We start from the raw sequence: 20,683 nt of genomic DNA, 5'->3' as shown, positions 1-20,683 counted from the left end.
AACTGCAAGATATTAGGAGCCAGTCAAGAAGGTACAGCAGACTCCCACAATCAGTAAATGACGATATACACTAGAAATAGCAATTTATTATCACCAGAGGTGTAACTTAAAGCTCCTGGGCCCCAGTGCAAAACCTGTAACAGGGCCCCCAACTATAATGCTTTATTCATAGTACTAGGCTCCCTATATGGAGAAGAGAGGCCTTATGGGCCCCCTAAGGCTCCTGGGCCCGGGTGCAACTGAAACCCCTATAGTTACGCCCCTGATTATCACTAACTAAAGTGGGGAAACCCATTTAGGGTATATTTACACGCAGTGTTAATGCTGTGGAATTTCCGACGGTGAGATTTTTACTTGAAATCAGCAGTGCATGCACAGCTGATTTTGGAAGATACTGCACTCCCCCTCACCTCTGCAGTCTTTGAGCTCTTGGTGCTTCCTTCACCGGGCACCTGGTGGCCTCTAGTGAGTGCAGCGCCACTGTCCTCTTCCCTATCACATAACTAGCAGTGCTATGCTCACTGAGAATGCAAAGATTTCAGAGGTATGGGGAGGGGAGCGTGGTATCTTCTGAAATCAGCTGCAGATGTGCAGCTGATTTCAAGTCAAAATCTGCACCAATGGTGCAGATTTTGACTCTGTTTTGGATGCGGAATTTTCAGCCGCCTCTCAGCCACCATCTTGAGAGTGAAGTTTTTTACTTCCACTTTCAAATCTATCCCATGATTCACCAGCACAGACAGGCTATACCATTCTGTCTGCTAGGGGGACAGTTTTATTATTATGTTCTATAGTCAAGTAAATAAGCTATAGGGCATATGTATAGAGTAAGGAGAATGAGTTGTGATCTCCTCTATTATAACTGTGTGACAGGAGCTGCTTGATCATCATCAGTAACAGTGACAGGAGTGTTTGTATTCCTCTCTAGGTAGTTTTTGTGGAGATTACATATAATAGCATCACACAGACTGAACAATTGTCTAGTTTCAGACAGAATAACCCCAAGTAGATCTGAGCCTGTCATAATTGAGATTTCATGAGGAAATAGAGACAAGGAGGTTCAGACAGAAAGGAATAACTAACCAAGGTGGCACTACCTCACTTATATATACTGGGGGGATATCTACATAATGAATGGATAAAAAATATTACAGTAGTAGCCATTTCAATAAGTAAAAAGGGTGTTATTTTGATTCCTAAGAAGTACCATATGAATGTACCTGACTTATGATGCTCTTCTGGGAGGACGCTGACAGAGACGTTGTCTGAGCTTTTCTGACCAGATGTATCAGTTACAGTCAGCTGCAAGATATAAACCCCTTCTTGCAAATGGGAAAGCCTCAGTGTCCCTGGTTGAGGAACCTAGAAAAATTGTATGCATTAGTCAACTGTTGACATTTTTATGCAATTCTTGTAATCACTTACAGGGACATAATAAGAATAGATGTGCATATGGAAAATACAGCAGATAAAAGGTGCAACTGCTTATAACATCTGACTTCTTCCTGGAGGATCCTGTCCTGTCCCTAATAGAGGAAATCTCCTCTGTGATTGCTTATATATGAAAGGTCTTGTATAAGGAGTCCCTATTAGTCAGCGCAGCACCGCTGTATTTTTCCATCTGTTCTTCCCATTAGCACTGTATTTTCCCAAGAGAAGTCAATGAAGGTTGAAGAGAACATGAAGCGCTTTATTCTGATCCATATTTTTGACAGAACGCAGACACAACAACAAAGAGCCTTAAAAGTGTACAGCGACTAAAATACAGGCACGATAATATCTAATACACACGCCAATAATGTAATTTCATTGTGCAAATGTTTCTATCATCTGACAGGTCCTACAGATAAGACACATGACAGTATCAGTGGAGATCAACATCAGAACTGTCCAAACTACTGGAACGAGTGGGCTGGTAATATATACTCCACTGAATTTAATGGAGAGCCTGACAAGGTAGTTCAGATATACGGAAATCTCTGAGCCAGGGTCACCTTCAGGCTGTTATATGGGGTACTGCCATCAGGCGTCTGAATAACCCACCAAAAACCCACAGTGCCAGCTGGGACTCCAGCTGATGGTCATAATGGGACCAAATAATTTCAACATTGTGAAAGAACCAAACCCCATAACACCACAGGGGTGGTCTTTTTGTTAATATTAAATGATAGGGGCCCTAAGCAATCGTGTAAGTGCCCAGTCTGGGCCCAATCCCATTTTCTCCTCCTCCATAGTGATTTGCCACATGTGGCCTTGTGTGGGAAGGACACACAGATGTTTATTAGGCACTAAAAGCTCTCAAGGAGTCATTCTTTAGTAAATGACTGCTATGAGCAGAGTCAATTATGGGACAAAGGTCAGGAAAGTCCCAAGGATGCTGTTACTGATGTTCTGTACAGGCAGCATCTTCATGATTTCTTTTTCATTTTTCTAATTGAATCCCAAACTTTGTTCTTCATCTATAGCATTAATACGGTCTGATAGTTTATTTGTGAATTACATCAAGTAGTCCCTAGTGACAGGTGATTGGCTCCAAAGTCAGTATCAAATCCCATTTGCTTCTGCCAGATCTTCAGGCCTGGGCCCACGAGAGTCTGGGCCCGTCCTACCCATCAGCAGGCCATAATTAGGAAAAGGAAATGATCTAATGCAAGAACAAAAACATGCTTCCTTCAGTGATGGTAAGGCAACTAGTTTCTGTTGCAGCGGAGTTCATCATAGCACAGCTCTTATGCCCCTTTTACAGAAGCCGAGAATCTCATGATTCTCGTTTGCCTGAGTGGGCTGAAAGTGAAGCGGGACATCATCAAGAGCTTGTCCCGCTCAGACAGCAAGTTTAGACTAAACTATTCTTATCCTCAACACTAGTTAATCAGTATATCACATTCCTATGATCAGTGGACCACGATCAGTGTTTAAACGTCACGATAAGTGCCCGAGCAAGCGCTGCTTTTTATGCCAGCTGAAACCTCACGATTCTCATTTATTATTTGTCTGTGTTAAAGCTGAATGAAAATAAGGGAGATGGAGCAATACCTCTTCAGCGCCATCTATTGGATGGCAGCATTCCTTCAAATCAATTGTCTGTAGAGCAATAATTAGGAATTGCAAACCAAGCCAGGATCCATACACAGACAGCTGTTTCTGGGTTTGTGCCTCTCATGAGTGTGCAGTAGGATCCTGGCTTTGCTAGTAAAAAGCCTATGACGTCGGTCAGGAGGGGTAACATCTCTCATTAGGGAGAGCACTAAGAAGCATCCAATAGATGGCGCTGCAGAGGTATTGTTACATTTTTCCTATTTGCATATTACCCAGAAGAGCATGGATGGCCTTATAAGTCTCCTCACTCACCTTCTTGGTGCTTTCTCCATAAGAAAAAATGTTACCCCTCCTGACCCATGCCACAGGCCTCTCACTAGCAAAGCCTGGGTCCTACTGCACACTGATGAAGGGCAAATATCCCGAAACAGCTGTTTGTGTATGGATTCTGGCTTGGTTTTCTATTCTCAATCATTGCTCTATAGACCTGTATAAAGGGTCAAGCATTGATTTGAAGGAATGTTGCCAACCAATAGGTGGCGCTGCAGAGGTATTGCTCCATCTCCCTTATTTGCATATTACCCAGAGGAGCATGGATGAACTTATAAGTCTCCTTACTCACCTTCTTGGTTCTCTCCCTAAAGAGAGATGTTACCCCTCCCAAAACTGAATGATTATTGTTCAGTTTCGCTTGTTTAAATGATTTTCTGAGCACTAATCCTTCCGTCTAAACGGGGCATTAGGTAGTTTCTGCATCAAACCTTTTTGACTTTTCATACAGTGATCTTACTGTGGAATACTGTGTTTGCTTTATACCAAGCATGATGGAATCAATGCTATGAGACATATGTAATAAATAATAGATGTGGCATTATGTGCAATAGGGATAAAATTACAATCCGATATGAATTCCAGTAAAATGAAGATTTATGTCTCGTTTGCTAAAACCTCAGTTATCTAGTTTGGACATTTGTTGGATCGTAATAACTGATAACCCTTTAAAAATGTTTCCGTGGCACTTTAGCACCTTCATCTGTTCGCAATCTCCCAAGCCAAACCGATGACAAAAAGAATGTAAAACCAACATTTCTGTGACTATGACTGGTTGTAAATGTATGATTGATGATGTAACTGGATGAATTGTGTTAATATTAAAGCAGCAGCCGTCACACAGGCAGATGATCTGATATTGCTGGGCAGGCGACTATTTGTACAAGGTCTAACAGCTATAGTTCTACAAACACGTGACCCTACCATTGGCCATCTGCTCTTCTTAATGGGCTTCTGTTAACGGAGCACTCAGTATACATTTGTGTATTAACCAAATATTTTTTATGTAAATCTGTTCTAAACAATTTCATTTTGCTATTGTTCGGATGCATGTATTTATGTTTGCAATGTAGATTATGTGCTATTTAATAATTAATATAAATTTCCAATGACATGTTTTACTATACCCTATTACCAGTTATAAAGCTCTGGATAAAAGCCAGAAACATTGCCACTCTTGTTCACATTCATGGGGAAATGGCTTATGCTACAAACAAGCAGGAACAAGATACTAGAATAATAGAAGGAATACTGGAATAAAATGCACATAGCGTATGCTATAACCAGCAAACCACTGCAGAAGCCAGCGATATTTTCAGAGAAACTAGCCAATCAGGAACTCTTTTTTTGAATTAGTGTGAGCTCCAGCAGTGATGCCATCTGACTCACTCTAATAAATTAGCTGTGAGACAATTGCATAGCAACTGTCCCAACAACAAACTAAAAGACAGGAAACAATGAACCAGCAGGAGAATGACCATACCAAGCTGGCAGTCATGGGACTGGAAAGTTGCTTTAATGACAATGCTTTATACAGTATGATGTACAATTGGAAATGATTGGTATAGACACTTAGGACGTGAAAAGGTATATTGCATCAGGAACCAGATAAAAATACATACATTAATACAAAAGCAAAAATCTCTCTATTTGCATAGAGTGTTTGTTTTTAAACCAAAGTTATGGGCTATCCATTTTTTACTTTGGCTCTAAACAAATTATGCTACAATAGGGCGTTTAAATACTATATTTCACCTGAATGTCTTCCAAGGCAAAGTAACATTAACTCATAACATACAATGTAGACTGTTCCCAGGGAGAACACAAGGAACGATTGTTGTAAATCTACTCTGCTCTTTATGGTTCATTGAAGTTGTGAATTTTCTTCCGTGGCTTCTTTGTTCCCATGTAATTCAATGGAAATTGGATATTTTAAAGGCAGCATATTTTCAGTTGGCTCTGTGCATGGATCCAGTCACAGCTTCAAAGCATTAACAGGAAAATAACTACTTATATATAAGTATAGTTAAAATAAAATACAAACTACTAATATCCTTAATTTACAAGTGACAATAAAGTATATTTTTGAGCCATTTAAGTCTGTGCCAAACAGCCTGACAACCCATATGTGCTCTGTAATAGAAGCCAATAGTGGGCATCACTATGATACAATGAGGGTTTTGGAAACCTACAATTTGATCTTCGAATGTCGGTCAGTTTACCTATGCTATATATTGTCACAGTGTGGGAACTTTTGTGGCCCTGGAAATGCGACATTATCTAAAAACTCCTGTTCCCTAGGTTCAATCCACTGTTTCTACTGTATATTCAGGCTTAGAAGACAACGCACAACATTAAAAGAGTGATCATGGGATGAATAGAGGAACATAATTATAAAATGGGTTGTTATATTCTGTCTCACAATTAAACTTTCAGCTTTATATCATTGCTGTGGACAATATCAAGCCAAATTAGAAGACTCGATGTCACTTCATAACATGTCATTGTTATATAGTACTATTCATAGTGTGTCTGGTCAGGCTCAAGTCACAGCATAAAATATAATTATCTCAGCGGATGGACTAAACAGCTGCGCCCTTCCCGGAAGAGCAATTCAGGTCATGTCTCAAATAAACAAAACCCATAATACCTTCATTTCTACTAAAGGGTCTCCTTGAAGTAGAGTCCAGTCATATCGAATGATGGCATGGTCATCGCTGCTTTCACGTCCATCCAGTATAACCCAATCCACAGGCAGTTGAAGTACCACATCTTGTCCTGCATTGCTGTTTGGTGACTTGTCAGTATCTGTAAGAGGAATATTCACATTTTTATATCAGATATTTTAATATCATAGAATCATAGAATGATAGAGTTGGAAGGGACCCCCAGGGTCATCTGGTCCAACCCCCTGCTCAGTGCAGGATTCACTAAACCATCCCAGACAGATGTCTGTCTAGCCCTTGTTTGAAGACTTCCATTGAAGGAGAACTCACCACCTCCTGTGGGAACCTGTTCCACTCATTGATCACCATCACTGTCAGGAAGCTTTTTCTAATATCTAATTTGTGTCTCCTCCCTTTCAGCTTTATCCCATTGCTTCTAGTCTTTCCTTGAGCACCGTCCAGCACTACGGTCGAACGCATGCTCAAAACGCTGCGTTAATAGAGGTAAAAAGCGCATGTGTGAGAGAGGCCTAGGTCTCTTCTCAGCCTTCTTTTTTGCCAGCTAAACATTCCCAGATCCTTTAACCGTTCCTCATAGGACATGATTTGCAGACCGCTCACCATCTTGGTAACTCTTCTCTGAACTTGCTTCAGTTTGTCTATGTCTTTCTTAAATTGGAGTGCCCAGAACTGGACACAGTATTGTTCAACAAACAGATATTTTCCAAGTCAAAACAAATAATACCTACAGTTATACTGTAAATGGGCCTGTATACTTAAGGCCCGTATACACGCAACAATTGTCATTTGAACAAACGACTCAACAATCTTTTTGCTTTCAAATGCTGAGTGTTTACACGCAAATATAATCGTTCGAAATCCTGGCCATTTCCCTCATTGGCTATGGAGACACTGTATATGTTGTTTGCTCAGCTGGGCGTGTGTTTATGCAAAGAATCTCTCTGCAGGAGGATTTTAATTAGTGCGAAGAAAAACCATTGTCTTCTGCTAGAATGAGTCATTGTGTTAGGCTGGGCAAACAATCATCCCTCCCCTCAAGTCATTGCAGGAATGAACAACGGCTGTTTAAACCTCATGACGAACGAACGAACGATTATTTTAATGCAGGCTGAAACTCAGCGACCAGCAACAAGTGAACGAATTGTGCACGATGGTCGCGAGTTAACATGTAACGATTATCGCTCACTTTCGCTCGTTTGAACCCAATTTGAGCAATAATCGTGTAAATGGACCATTACACCTACACTACTAAATGTATTCATAAAGTCTGATGCTAAAATCTTGAAATCAGGACGAATCATCTCCCACAAAGGCCGCTTTCACTTGGCAGAGAAACAAGCACAAGATGCATCGCATTACTCTCGCCATGGGAATGAGAAACAGTTCTGATTCTCTATCGCGCGTGAAACTCGCACGAGAGGATCAGAATTTCTCAGATGCGAGGCGCTTTTGCAGGTTGCTGACCGTGATATTAGCTCGCCCGTGTGTATGTAGCCATGGGATGCTGCAAGGAGGGTGTTTCTTACCTGGACGGTTCCTGACAATTTAGTTATTTGTATAAGGAGTAGTGAAATTAAGGAAAATTGATTTTGTTTCTGGCGATAATACCGAACTTTCATAGTAACACTACAAGTCTTCAATATCAAGTAGTTAATACTAGAAACATATTGTAAGCATATTTTGTGTTGTACATGAGTGTGCACATAATACACAGTGGTGTGTACATCACCATCTGCTAAACCATCTGCGGAGCTCAGGAAATGAAAGTTCGCTTCATCAAACTACTATTTGACTGGAGTTTTTAGATGGAGAAAATATGTTGAATTGAGATATTGTTATCACTTGTATCCGCTGCAGCAATCTCATTCCTCCCAATTCAGGACAATATACTTTAGGCCGGCTGCAAACGGTCAGGTTGGATTCCGCATGCGGGATCCCGCAGCGGAATCAGACCCTGTGCCCAGCCAGCGACCCCGCATCCTTGTCTTCATAATCTGCGCTACGCACATGCACAGTACAGATTAGGCCACGCCGTCGCTAGGTGATGACGTGGATCCCGCGACCTTTCCACAATGATGATTGTGGAAGGGTGGCGAGGCGGACGGCTTCCATTGACTTCAATGAAAGCCGTCCGCGTGGAAGCTACACAGAATCACAGCATGCTGCGATTCCTCCTCCGTGAGCAGAAAATCGCAATCTATTTCCGCTCGTGTAGAAGAAATCAGGTTTTGCCATTGCATACTATGGGCAGTATTTGCTGCGAAATCCGGAGGCAGACGCCCACTCCAGAATCCGCAATGCAAATCTGCCCGTGTGCAGGTGGCCTTCAAGTCATAGGTCCAATGCACACAGATTACCGCAGCAGTGTCTGTCCATAGGATGAAATGCAAAAGTGATTGCCACGCATCAACTGCGATTAAAAAAAGGAAAAATTGCAGCATGCTCCATTTTGGAGCGTTTTCCGTACGGATGGTTTCGATTGAAGGCAATGGAAACCATCCGATCCTCAGCCTATCCGGAATGACAATTCCAGAAAGGTTGTGGATCCTGTGTCATTGCCTAGTGATGGCGTGGGGGAATTTGTACTGCGCACGTGCGCCGGAGCAGTGGCCAGCACATCCACAGTATAGAAAAAAGAAGACACGGACATGCACACAGGGTCGCCAGCCGCGAGCATGGATAGATTCTTTGCGGGATTCCCCATGTGGAATCCGTGCGTGCCCATGTGCATTTGGCCATAGTTTGGATGCTATGGGGAGCCGAAACTATATAAGGCCTCGTTCACATGGCCATATATACAAAGTGTTTTACGCACGTAATCCGCAATGAAAGGAGCCCCTTTGATTTCAATAGGTTCATTAGCAGCTAGCAATAAAAATTGATGATTTTCGTGTGATGCAAAGGTGATTGCAAACGCAGAGTTGTGAAACTAATGATTTTTAATGGTTTTCTTCACATTTCCGATGTTTTCACTCATGTGATGTTGTGAGAAAAAAATATCCTTTCTTTGTTTTGCGTTTTTTTATCTCCCATGTCTCCCTATGGAGCCTCCTTTTTATTGCCTCGCAAAGCAGGAACTTGCGTTTTTCGTGCTTTGTGATGCCTTTTTTAACATTAGAAAGTCCTATTGACTTTGGTGCTAAAAAATCGTGGCAAAATCGTACTAAAAAACACGCGAGAAAATCGCAAGTGGCAGCAATGTTTTTGTGAGAAAAAGCAGGGGTGATGCTCAAAAATCATGGGAAAAATGGCTGCTATATTGTGATCGCGAGTGGGTTCACACAGGGTGGAAATCTCACGGAAAGTCCGCAGCGGGACCGCACAGAAATTCCATGAGATTTCCGCAGCTGAAGTTCCAAGACATTTGGCGCGGGTTTAGAAAGCAGCTCCCCAAAGAGAGGAGAGAGCCTGCAGTGGAAACCTCAATACTATTGAATTCCGTGGCATGTCAGTTTCAGCGTGGCTTGGCTGCAGTGGACTGTCCTCAGCATGTGGATGAGAGTTTTGCAAATCGTGTCCACTTTGCTGCTTAGTCTCAGGCTTAAAATTGCAGGCGGAATTTCCATGCAGAAAGTCTGCATGGAAATTCCGCCGCAATTCCACTTCCTGCAAACCCAGCCTCAAGCATCCCTCACACAGACGTTTTTGTACAGCGTTTAGCGCTGCTTTTTCAGCCCAGCGCTAAACGCTGTACAACACTCCCATTCATTCCAATGGGCCTACTTACACAAGGCTGAAAACGCAGCGTCTCCAACGCTGCGCATTGACAGCGATGCATGTTCTATTTTTGGCTGTTTTCAGCCCTGCGTCGCCCATTAAAATGAATGGGCAGCAGTTTCAGCGCTGCCAAAAACACGGCACAACTTGGTACCACGCTTTTGGGAGCACTAAATGCCCTACCTACACTACCTGAGGGGAAAAAAGAAATCAATACTCACCTTACAGATGATGTCGCTGTCCCCAGCATCACTCTCGGGACTTGTCACCCGTTACAGGATCTTTTGCTGGCGAAAAAGATAAGAAATCTCCACCTCCAGCGAGAGATTGCTCTGATTGACTGAGTGACAGCCCTCTCGGCCAATCACAGCCAGCGCAATCGGCCGGCTTCACAAGGTCCTGACAGCGGCGCCGGGGACAACAACTTCACCATTTAGGTGAGCACTGATTTTTTTCCTTTATCAGCAGCCCTGGCTGCGATTTCAGCTGGGCTGAAAACGCAGCCAAAACGTTAGCATAACGCATGCCTGCGCTGCTGAAACTGGGCGGAATCTGCAGTAAACGCAGCATTTCTGCAAACCCCTGTGTGAGGGAGGCCTTACTGCTGCTCCACTACTGGTGATCACCTGAACGCGCCGGCAGCTAGCAGTTGACCTAACAGTATGCCAAGGTATGGGAACCGAGTCGCTTAGTAACACTTGTATCCAGCGTCACAGAGGAAAACGTTTCTTTCTCCACAAAATCAAATCTCTACTAGAATTAAGGTGTTTTTACACGGAACGATTACATTGCGCAAAAAAAAAAAAAATCCCTAACAGAAAGTAATTATGTTTCTGTAAAATTAAAACCTGCTGATTACACTGGTAGACTGAATAATAGCAGCGTCTCATTTTCAAGTTATTTAACCCCTTAGTGACCAAGCACTTTTTTTCATTTAAAAAAATCGTAACTCCTTTATTTATCCTTCGACATCCCTGTATGATGGCTTGTTTTTTGCGGTGTTTTCCAATGGTACTATTTAATGTACCATTTAATGTACTGAAAAACTTTTAAAAAGTTCTAAGTGGAGTAAAATGAAAAAAAAAAATTGAAATCTTTCGGCGCCTCCTGTTTCTACGGCCCACAAAATGCAACAAAAATGACCTGATAACTTTATTCTATGGGTCAGTACGATTGCTACGATACCAAACTTATGTAGTTTTTTTTTTGCTGTACTACTTTTATTTTTTTTCAAAGACATTTAATTTTTTTTTAAATTTTTTTCTGCTCCCATTTTCTGTGCACAATAACTTTTTATTTTTCCATCCACGTAGTCGTGTGAGGGCTCATTTTTTGCAGGACATTCTGTAGCTTGCGTTAGTACCATTTTGGAATATATACAACTTTTTGATCACTTTTTATTGCATTTTTTCCTGGAGACAGAATGACCAAAAAAGCGCATTTCTGGCGTTCCTAATTTTTTTACGGATGACGTTCACCGTGCGGGGTAAATAATGCATTACTTTGATAGATCGGACTTTTGAGGACGCAGCAATACTAAACATGTATTTTTGTTTTATGAATTTGATTCTTTTATTTAGTCTAACCAATGACCTGTAAAAACACAGTTCATTAATTACAACCTACAGGTGGATGATCCAATGTGTTTATACCCTATATGTTACATAAACCTACCCTTAGGGCGCCCACCCACTGGCGTTTTTTTTTCCCTGCGAAATTCGCAGCATTTTTTTTCTCCTGGGGTCTATGGGACTTGTAATGTTAAAATCGCGATCACGCAAAATCGCAATTTACTGTGAATCGCGGTAAATTGCGATTTTGCACGATCGCGATTTTAACATTACAAGTCCCATAGACCCCTGCAGAAAAAAAATGCTGCGAATTTCGCAGGGAAAAAAAAACGCCAGTGGGTGGGCGCCCTTATAGTGTTCAGTCAGCACGCGGCATGTAACAGTGATTGTGGAAGAGTTGTACAATCACTTTTCTTCTTTTTATTAAGCAAGGCTAATGGAAAACCTACTGGATTAATTGTATAGGCAGATTTCCAAAAAATATAATACAACGGTAATTGGATTACATTATTCCACATAACTAAAAAGCCTTATATGGCAGAAAAAACGGATATCATATTAGAATTCAGCGCACTAAAGTTACTATGAGCCGCCTATCTGCTTATTGGTTACAAAAATTGTGTTGTACAGTGTAATCGTTCAAAACAAATTGCTGGGTTGTTTGAACAATAATTGTTCAGTGTAAACACGTCCATCGACTGAATGAGAATTCGCTTGCTTATCCTTCATTTCATGCAGGCATCAAAATCATCGTTGGCTCATTTGCTAAGTTTACAGGTTTCATGAATGGCTGCTCCTGTACGTGGAGCCGCAGCTCAGCGCGTTTTGGGTCTCTTGTATTTCTATTGCACCAACTCCCTTCCCTGATATACTGCACCATCAGAGGGGGTGGATGGCTCCAGCTATGGGGCCGTTTACACCAAACCTTTTACCGTTTGAACAAGTGAACAATGTCAGAGTTGACTTTACAATGAATAAGAATCATTCTCTTTTCGTTCGGCGTTTATTTTCTGCAGGCATAAAAATCATGGCTGGCTCGTTCACTAATTGGGAATGTGAGCGACTGAAGGATTCTTGTTGAACGAGCCAACGCTGTATCTGCCAGAATAAACAGGCTGCACGAACCAACGGGCTTGCGGTGAAGTTACACACTCGTTCAAACCAGAGTCGGCTCGTCTAAAAGGACCTTAAGTGACTGAGAATGACTGAACGATCGGCATTTAAACCGCAGGGTCAGTGAACGAGCCAACGAGGATTTTTATACCAGCAGGAAATGAACGATGAACAGTTCATCGCTCGCCGTTCGCTCATTGGCGCGTAAACGGTTCAATTTTGCTTGTTTGAATGATTATTTGAAGGATATTTATCGTTCCGCATAAAAGGGCCTTAAGATGTTCCACAGACACATACAAACGGGACAACTGAAAGGCAATATACTTTTACCTTTTGGGCGGCTGGTCGGGCACCGGGGTGAGGGCGTGTGAGGGGAAAGGCACTGATAGCGAACATTTTTCTAATTATACGGTCGTCTTCTAGCCGCCTTTTCTGGGCATGCCATGCTAGGAGTCACACATTACTTGGCACTGCTAGGTGACCCTACATACCAGGGGGGCACTGCTAGGTGATCCTATATACATGAGGGCACTGCTAGGTGACCCTACATACCAGGAGGCACTGCTAGATGATGCTACATACAGGAGGGCACTGCTAGGTTACCCTACATACAGGGGAGCACTGCTAGGTGACCCTACATACCAGGGGGCACTGCTAGGTGACCCTACATACCACGGGGCACTGCTAGGTGACCCTACATACAGGAGGTCACTGCTAGGTGACCCTACATTCAAGGGGCACTGCTAGGTCATACAAGTGGGGCACTGCTACGTAATCCTACGTACCAGGGGGCACTACTAGGTCATACAAGGGGGGCACTGCTAGGTGACCTTGCAGACAGGGCGCACTACCAGGTGACTCTACATACAGGGTGGCACTGCTAGGTGACACTACATACCACGGGGCACTGCCAGGTGACCTCTTACCCAGGCTGCTGGTCCCGGGCCGCAGAGAAGCCCAGGAAGCATTGCGGCCCGCGAGGGTGAAGCTGCTGTAGTCCCGGTGCGGGGAGAACTGGCACACGTTGCGCCCACGGTGGCTACAGTCAAAGAGGAAGCAGGTGAAGCCCCGGGCCGAGCTCTCTGTGACGGCGGCGGAGCAGCGCGGTTGGGAGCAGCACACCTCCAGGCACTGCCGCCAGCCGTACACCTGGCCCGGGGCCTTCAGGAAGGTGGCTCCGGCCTCCAGCGAGTCCTTGGTGCGGATGATGTAGTCCTCCAGCTGGCTGAAGTTGCACAGGTCCTCCCCGGAGTCCCCGGCCGGCCGCACGGCCACCTCCTGCAGCTGCTGTTGCATCGCGGCTTCCTCGTCCTCCCGGCCGCTCCCGTGCGCCCGGTGCCGGTGACCGTCCTGCGCCCAGTCCTCCGGCCGCTGCAGCTGCTTGCGGAATTCCTCCAGCAGCTCCTCCACCCCGGAGATCTGCGACCTGAGATCCGTCAGCTGCGGGGCCGGTGAGCCCGAGGAGACCCTCCTGCAGCCCCCCAGACCCCAGCAGAGTAGGAGGCAGGAGAGCAGCATCTGCGGCTGGAGCATGGCGGTCATCAGTACGAGCCTGTCATTGTGCCGGGGAGAGGCGATGTAAGAAGCCAGGAGCAGCCCAAGGCCAGAGCATGGCGGTGCTGGGAGAGCCCCCTCCTCTATGTGCCAGGTGTACAGAGAAGGGCAGCAGCAGTCAGCACCAGGGGGAGGGACAGCTCCTCGCACCCCGCTGACGTCATCTCCAGCCTGAGGAGCAGGTGACGTCACCCTACATTACAGGGGAAGAATTTCATGTTTGCAGTCATTGCTGGATCACAGTGATGAAGTAACCTCCATACCTGGTGTGCCACCACAGGACAATCCCTAAACGCTGGCAGCACCATGAGGTCAGATCAGTAAAAAAGACTGCAACATTCAGGCATCGCTTGTGTCATGCAAGCAGTTCATTATTTGGTGTTCTCATGAGATAAAGTGTACAAAAAGTCACATTAAAATCTATCCATTCAACGAATTCCGCTCTCTGATACTGTCATCTTGATATGTGACCGTTCTGAGTCAGTAGCACCTCATTTGGGCTACAGTTAAGGTTATCAGTAATGGGTTTTTTTTACTCGTTTTGTACTTTATATATTTAGTTTTATTGCTACAGTGTTTCACTCTAAGTAAACCCTAAGGGCTCATTCACACGGCTGTACGCATAACGTGTTGTGTGTATTACGCCGCATTTTACCGCTGTGTGAGCCGGGTATCACGGTGTAGGGCACAATTGTGCCCTGCGCATGACTGCGTATCTCCTGCACGCGGTCATGCGCAGTGTGACTAGTTCCTTTTTTTTTTTTTACTTCCCCACTCTGTCTCTTACTGACATTATGTATTAAACGTCGCACAATGTATTGCGTATGTACAGCATTTAACCCCTTAGTGACCAAGCCTGTTTGCGCCTTAATGGCCAGGACAAATTTTGGAAATCTGACATATGTCACTTTAACATAGAATAACTCCGTAAAGGTTTTGCATATTCCAGTGATTCTGACATTGTTTTTTCGCCACATATTGTACTTCATTTAGGTAATAAGAATAAACTGAATTTGTGTATAATTATTAAAAATGCCAACATTTGGAAAATTTTGAATAAAAATTGTCATTTTTTCACATTTTCAACTGTAATATATCAAATATGTGCAAACATACTGTACAAATTTTTGATGAGATATATGTTTCCATCAGTTTACTTTATTCTGGATGCACATTGGAAAAATTTTTGTTTTTTTAACCATTTAGGAGACGTATAAATTTAACATTAATTATAAACATTTTGAGGAACACTTTGTTTTCCTGCACCAAGCCAAGATTGCAAAGGCTCATAGGTGTCAGAATTATAGATACCCCTACAAATAACCCCATTTTAAAAACTACACCCCTTAATGTATTCACTGAGGGGGGTCATGAGTATTTTGACCCCACAGTTTTTTTTAGGAGTTAATGCAATTTAGAGGAGAAAAAATAAAATTTCATATATTTGCAAATATGTCATTTTAAAGACAGTTTTTCTTCTCTATAATGCACATGAAAATGAGGATTTGCACCCCAAAATGGATACTCCTATTTGTCCAATGTTCAGAAACATACCCATCGTGGCCCTAATCTTATGTCTGTATGCACAACCAGAAGGAGCAACCGTTGGCTTTCAAAATAGAAATTTGGCTTGAAGGCGCTTCAGGCCCCATAGCTCACTTGTAGAGCCCTTGAGCTGCCAAAACAATAGAAAACCCCAAAAATGACCCCCTTTTGGAAAATAGACCACTTAGCAAATTCATCTAGGGGTGTACTGTGTATTTTGGCCCCAAAGTTTGTGAATTAATCTAAGCAAAGCTGAAGGAAAAAAATTACGATTTTATTTTTTTTGGCAATTGTGTCATTTGAAAAACAGTTTGTTTGTACAGCACACAAATGAATGGAGACTTGCAACCCAAAATTGATACCCCTGCTTGTTCTGTGTTCTGAGACATACCCGTTGTGGCCCTAATCTTATGTCCGTATGCACAACAAGGTCCAAAATGAAAGGAGCTGCCAGTGGCTTTCAGAACAGTCATTTTGCTTGAAGGTGATTTAGTCCCCATTGCACACTTGTAGAGCCCTTGAGCAGCCAAAACTATGGAGAACCCCCACAAATGACCCCATTTTGAAAACTAGACCCCTTTTGCACAATGGGGCCCAAACCGAAAGGAGCATTAAACTTCAATTGTTTTTAACTTTTACGTGATCGTCATTATCTGTTGGATAACGGGGATAACGTGAGCGGGGACCGTTCACCACAGCCCTCGGTCACTGCTCCAGACTCTCAGCTACCTTTAGTAGCCAGGAGCAAGAAGACTTTAAATTTCCCGAGTCCTCCCCAGCTTCTGCCCTTACGTCCGCCACTTTGCCAACAGACGCATGCGCAGAAGCCAGGGAAAGGTCCCCAAATAAAGATCCAGTCAGGGGAAATCGCTGAAGCCCTTAGGTAAGTAATATTACCTCCCTTCATGGATCGGATCCGTGATGGGAGATTAAATTTTAACTTTTTTTTACTTTTTACGTGATTGCAGTTATCCATTGAATAGCAGCGATAATGTGACCAGGGACCGCGTACCGTGCCCCTGCATGAAATCTCCAGGCTCTCGTCTATGTTTGGTAGCCATGAGCAGGCAGAGTTTAAATTACCCTGGCAATCCGTGGCTTTTGCTCATGCGTTCGCCATTTTGACTTTAAATGACTTTAAACGATTGCCATTGGATAGCGGTGATCATGTGAACGGGAACCGCATATAGCGGTCCCCGGTGATATCTCTCTGCTCTTGGCTATTTATGCTAGCCGGGAGCAGAGAGATTTTAAATTTCCCAGGCCGCGAGCCCTTCTGAGCACGCACCCAATGTTTACGTCTGTCTCACATTCGCATTCTGCAATTTTTTAAAATTATTTTGGTAACTATTTTTTTTAACATCTATGTCCCCCTGACGTCATATCAGACCTCCGGGGATTATTCGCAGTCTCTTTTTTTTTTTAATTTACAGTTTTCCACTGTAGCTAGGGCATCCATAGAAGCCCCAGTTACAGTGGAAAACTTCCCCCTAGTGTGACCATAGTCACTAAAGGCCCATTCAGACACAACGATTATCGCTCAAAAGCCATTTTTTGAGCGATAATCGTTGTGTCTACGCGCGCTGCAATCATGCACTATTCCTTTATCATTGATTTCTAAAAAAAGCTAGAAATCAACAATGACTCTTATCAGTGCCGCACACTGATTTTCTCAGCGGGCGGCGCTGATAAAAAATTTTCAGCTGGTATCCCACTGGGACTTATCAGCAGGATACCAGCTGAAAGCTCGGAGAACAAAGAAGCTCTCAGCGCTCCTGCTGTTTCTTGTGGCTATCAGCTCAGTGGGACACCACTGATAACTGTGAGAACAAAGCAGCTGTTTGCATATACAAAACAGCTGCTTTTCTCCGAGTTATCAGCGGTGTCCCGCTCCGCCGGAATTTAACTCTTTAAGTAGATAATTAGTTACTTAAGAGTTATGCAAAGATGATCGCTCAAAACTGTCACTCAAACTGCCGTTTGAGCGATCATCTTTCAGTCTAAATGCACCTTAACAGAGCTGGTCTGGGTCTGCTGTGCAGTGGGGCCTCCGATGGTCATGTGATCGCCGAGTCGAATAGTGGAAGTAAAACATTCTGCTTTTTCTCTTCACTACAAAGTGCTAGATTTCATCCTGTGGCATATTTTTCCTGTCGTCCAGAATTAAAGCCCAGTACCAAGTGCTGTAAACTTACGGTGTTTGGTTCTTAAGGGGTTAAGCCTCTATGATGGACATTTCTGATTTATGTCATGGGTCCTGCACCCACATGATCACACTGCAAGCCCTGTGTTGACTGACAGCTCAAACTGTAATGGCCAGGATCAGAGAAAACTGATTCCTGTCATTTAACTCCCTAAATGCCATGATGAATGGCAAACATGGCAGTTAGGTGGTTGGAGAGAGGAAAGACGGCTATGTCTGCCTCCCCTTGTCCCCCTCTGCCCCCCAACAAATGTAATCACAGGATGCCAATGGGTAACCATGGCAGCCAGAGACCTAGGAAAGGCCTTCAGACATGACATAACTATATGTCTATTAGGTTGTGCCTTCAGCGTAGTCTAATGAATTACTTTGCAGCTTTAGATACACCGGGAATAATCCTTTGCTAAACTGAGCATACAAAAACATTATAAAAGCAATCAAACAATCACACTATAATGTCCAAGTAAAACACAGAATATATGTTTATAATGTAAAAATGTACAAAGTTCTGAAAAAATAAAACCACTTTTGGTTTCGTTTTGTAAAAGTGACTCCCTCCCCCACACACACAGAGTATCACTGCTATAATCATGAACCCGGTACTAGTGCAGTGTCTACCGGAAGTGTGGGTGAAGACATGGGTTGGCCGGCCTGAGTTAAAAAGGAACGCCCACAGCTTCTGATTGGCTGGCGGACACACACGCTGGAGAAATACTGCACTACTACCCGGCAGGACTGTCAGCGCTAGATACGGCGGCTATAGTCTATTACTACCCTGCTGGACTGTCAGTGCTACATCTGAAGGTTACAGTCCACTACTGCCTGGTGGGACTATCAGTGCTAGATCCAGCGGCTGGCTGCCGGACACATACTTTCCTGGCGCTGGAGAAATACTGCGTCAGCGTAACATCTGACGGCTACAGTCCTACAACCCGGTAGAACTGTCAGCGATAGATACAGCGACTGGCTGGGGGACATATACTTTCCTGACGTTGGAGAAATATTGCATCAGCGCTACATTCAGCGGCTACAGTCCTACAACCCGGCGGGACTGTCAGCACTAGATCCAGCAGTTACGGTGCTTGATATGTGCGCTGCCAGCGGCATGACATAGAACAGCTGGAGAGTTATGTGGACAGTTATAGAGAAAGTGTGGCAGCAAGTGGCTCACAGTTTCGGAGCTTCTTCAGGGTCCTGCACATGCTCTAAGACTAGTACTCTATGTGTCCATGTGTGCGGCAGATAATCAGCAGCTGTGGACAGTCCCTCTAACCTAACTCAACCCGGCTAACCCATGTCACCACCTATACATCCGGTGGAGACATACTGCACTAGTACCCGTGAGCCCTATAATCACCTTCATACTGTCATTGAACAAAACTCACTATACCAAGACCAACATTATATAAGGATCAAATAATACCACCAAACTATGATAATATATTGATTAGTAACAGTATATACTGACACTGAATATAGACCACTAGAAATATTAATATTACCAATAACAATATATGTGGGCCAAATAACACTGCTACACCAAGATCACATTATACAACCATAGCGTTGCTGAAAAAAAACACTTTACATAGACTAATATTACCCCCATACAACTCTACACAGCTGACTGGCAGGCATATCGTATAATTGATTACAGTACTGTTATTATCATTGATCACAGGTGACGTTTTCTTTCGCTGGAGTGCTTCACTTTCCCTTCTCCATCTGGCCCAGATGCCATGATGTCTTCCCCCAGACACAACGTGCCTACAGGGCTTGCCATGCAGACGTCTTTGACTCCTTATTTTTCCAGCCACCTGGCTTTGTTTTCCAAACCTCCATATAATCTCCCTATCAATAGTGCCCCAATCAGTAATAATGCCCCTCATGGCCTCCATTAAGTAAAAATGCCAGTCATAGCCTCCATAAAAGGGGTTTTCTGAGACTCTATTATTGATGACCTATTCCCAGGATAGGTCATCATCAAGAGTTGATAGGCGGGGTCAGGAGCTTAGGAACCATGCTGCTCAGCTGACTGCAGAGGCCACAGCGCTTGAGTGAGTGTTGCAGCCTCTTCTTAACACCTTAATGACACAGCCCCCTTTTTTTTTCCATTTTCGTCCCCCCCCCCCTTTTAAAAAATGGTAACTCCTTTATTTATTCATCAACGTCGCTGTATGAGGGCTTGTTTTTTTGCGGGACGAGTTGTATTTTTCAATGTTACTATTTAATGTACCATATAATGTACTGAAAAAACTTTTAAAAAATTCTAAGTGGAGTAAAATATTTTAAAAAAAGGACATTCAGCCATCTTTCTGTGCGTTTTGTTTCTGCGGCGCACAAACTGCAACAAAAACAACATGATAACTTTATTCTATGGGTCGGTATGATTACTACGATACCAAACTTGTATAGTTTTTTTTTTACTGTACTACTTTTTTTTTTTTACAAAGACATTTAATTTTTTAAAGTCATTTCCTCCTGCCATCTTCTGCGCACAATAACTTTTTTATTTTTCCGTTGACATAGTTGAGCGAGGGCTCAGTTTTTGTCGGATGTCCTGTGGTTTCTGTTAGTACCAATTCGGAATACATACGACTTTTTGATCGCTTTTATTGCGTTTTTTCTCGGAGACTTGGTAACTGAAAAAGTGCATTTCTGGCGTTCTTTTTTTTGGATGATGTTCACCGTACAGGATAAATAACGCGCTACTTTGATAGTTTGGACATTCACAGACGCAGCGATACCAAATATGTATTTTTTTTTATTATTTAGATTTTTTAATTATAGATAAGGCAAAAGGGGGCTGATTTAAAAACCAGTTGTTTTTTTGTTTTTTTTACAATTAATAAAACTTTATTGATCTCACTTTCACTTTTTTTAAGCCCCCCCTGGGGGACTACATTACGTCATACTGCGATTTG

General features: G+C 43.3%; 1 protein-coding gene across 1 annotated transcript in view; it reads right to left on the bottom strand.

Moving 5' to 3' along the window:
- The window catches only part of LRP11 (LDL receptor related protein 11), a 55,125-nt gene extending 40,999 nt beyond the window's left edge, over positions 1-14,126 (bottom strand). The window contains exons 1-3 of the mRNA XM_066605482.1: positions 13,384-14,126; positions 6,020-6,177; positions 1,221-1,362 (exon numbers count right to left, since the gene is read on the bottom strand). Coding sequence (XP_066461579.1) covers positions 1,221-1,362; positions 6,020-6,177; positions 13,384-13,999 — 916 coding nt within the window. The 5' untranslated portion in view covers positions 14,000-14,126. The remainder of the gene's footprint in view (positions 1-1,220; positions 1,363-6,019; positions 6,178-13,383) is intronic.
- Positions 14,127-20,683: the final 6,557 nt, after the last annotated feature.

Source organism: Eleutherodactylus coqui, chromosome 1, assembly GCF_035609145.1.
Source record: "Eleutherodactylus coqui strain aEleCoq1 chromosome 1, aEleCoq1.hap1, whole genome shotgun sequence".
Taxonomy (NCBI): Eukaryota; Metazoa; Chordata; class Amphibia; order Anura; family Eleutherodactylidae; genus Eleutherodactylus; species Eleutherodactylus coqui.
Note: the sequence above shows the minus strand (reverse complement) of the source record. Positions and strands in the feature narration are given on the sequence as shown.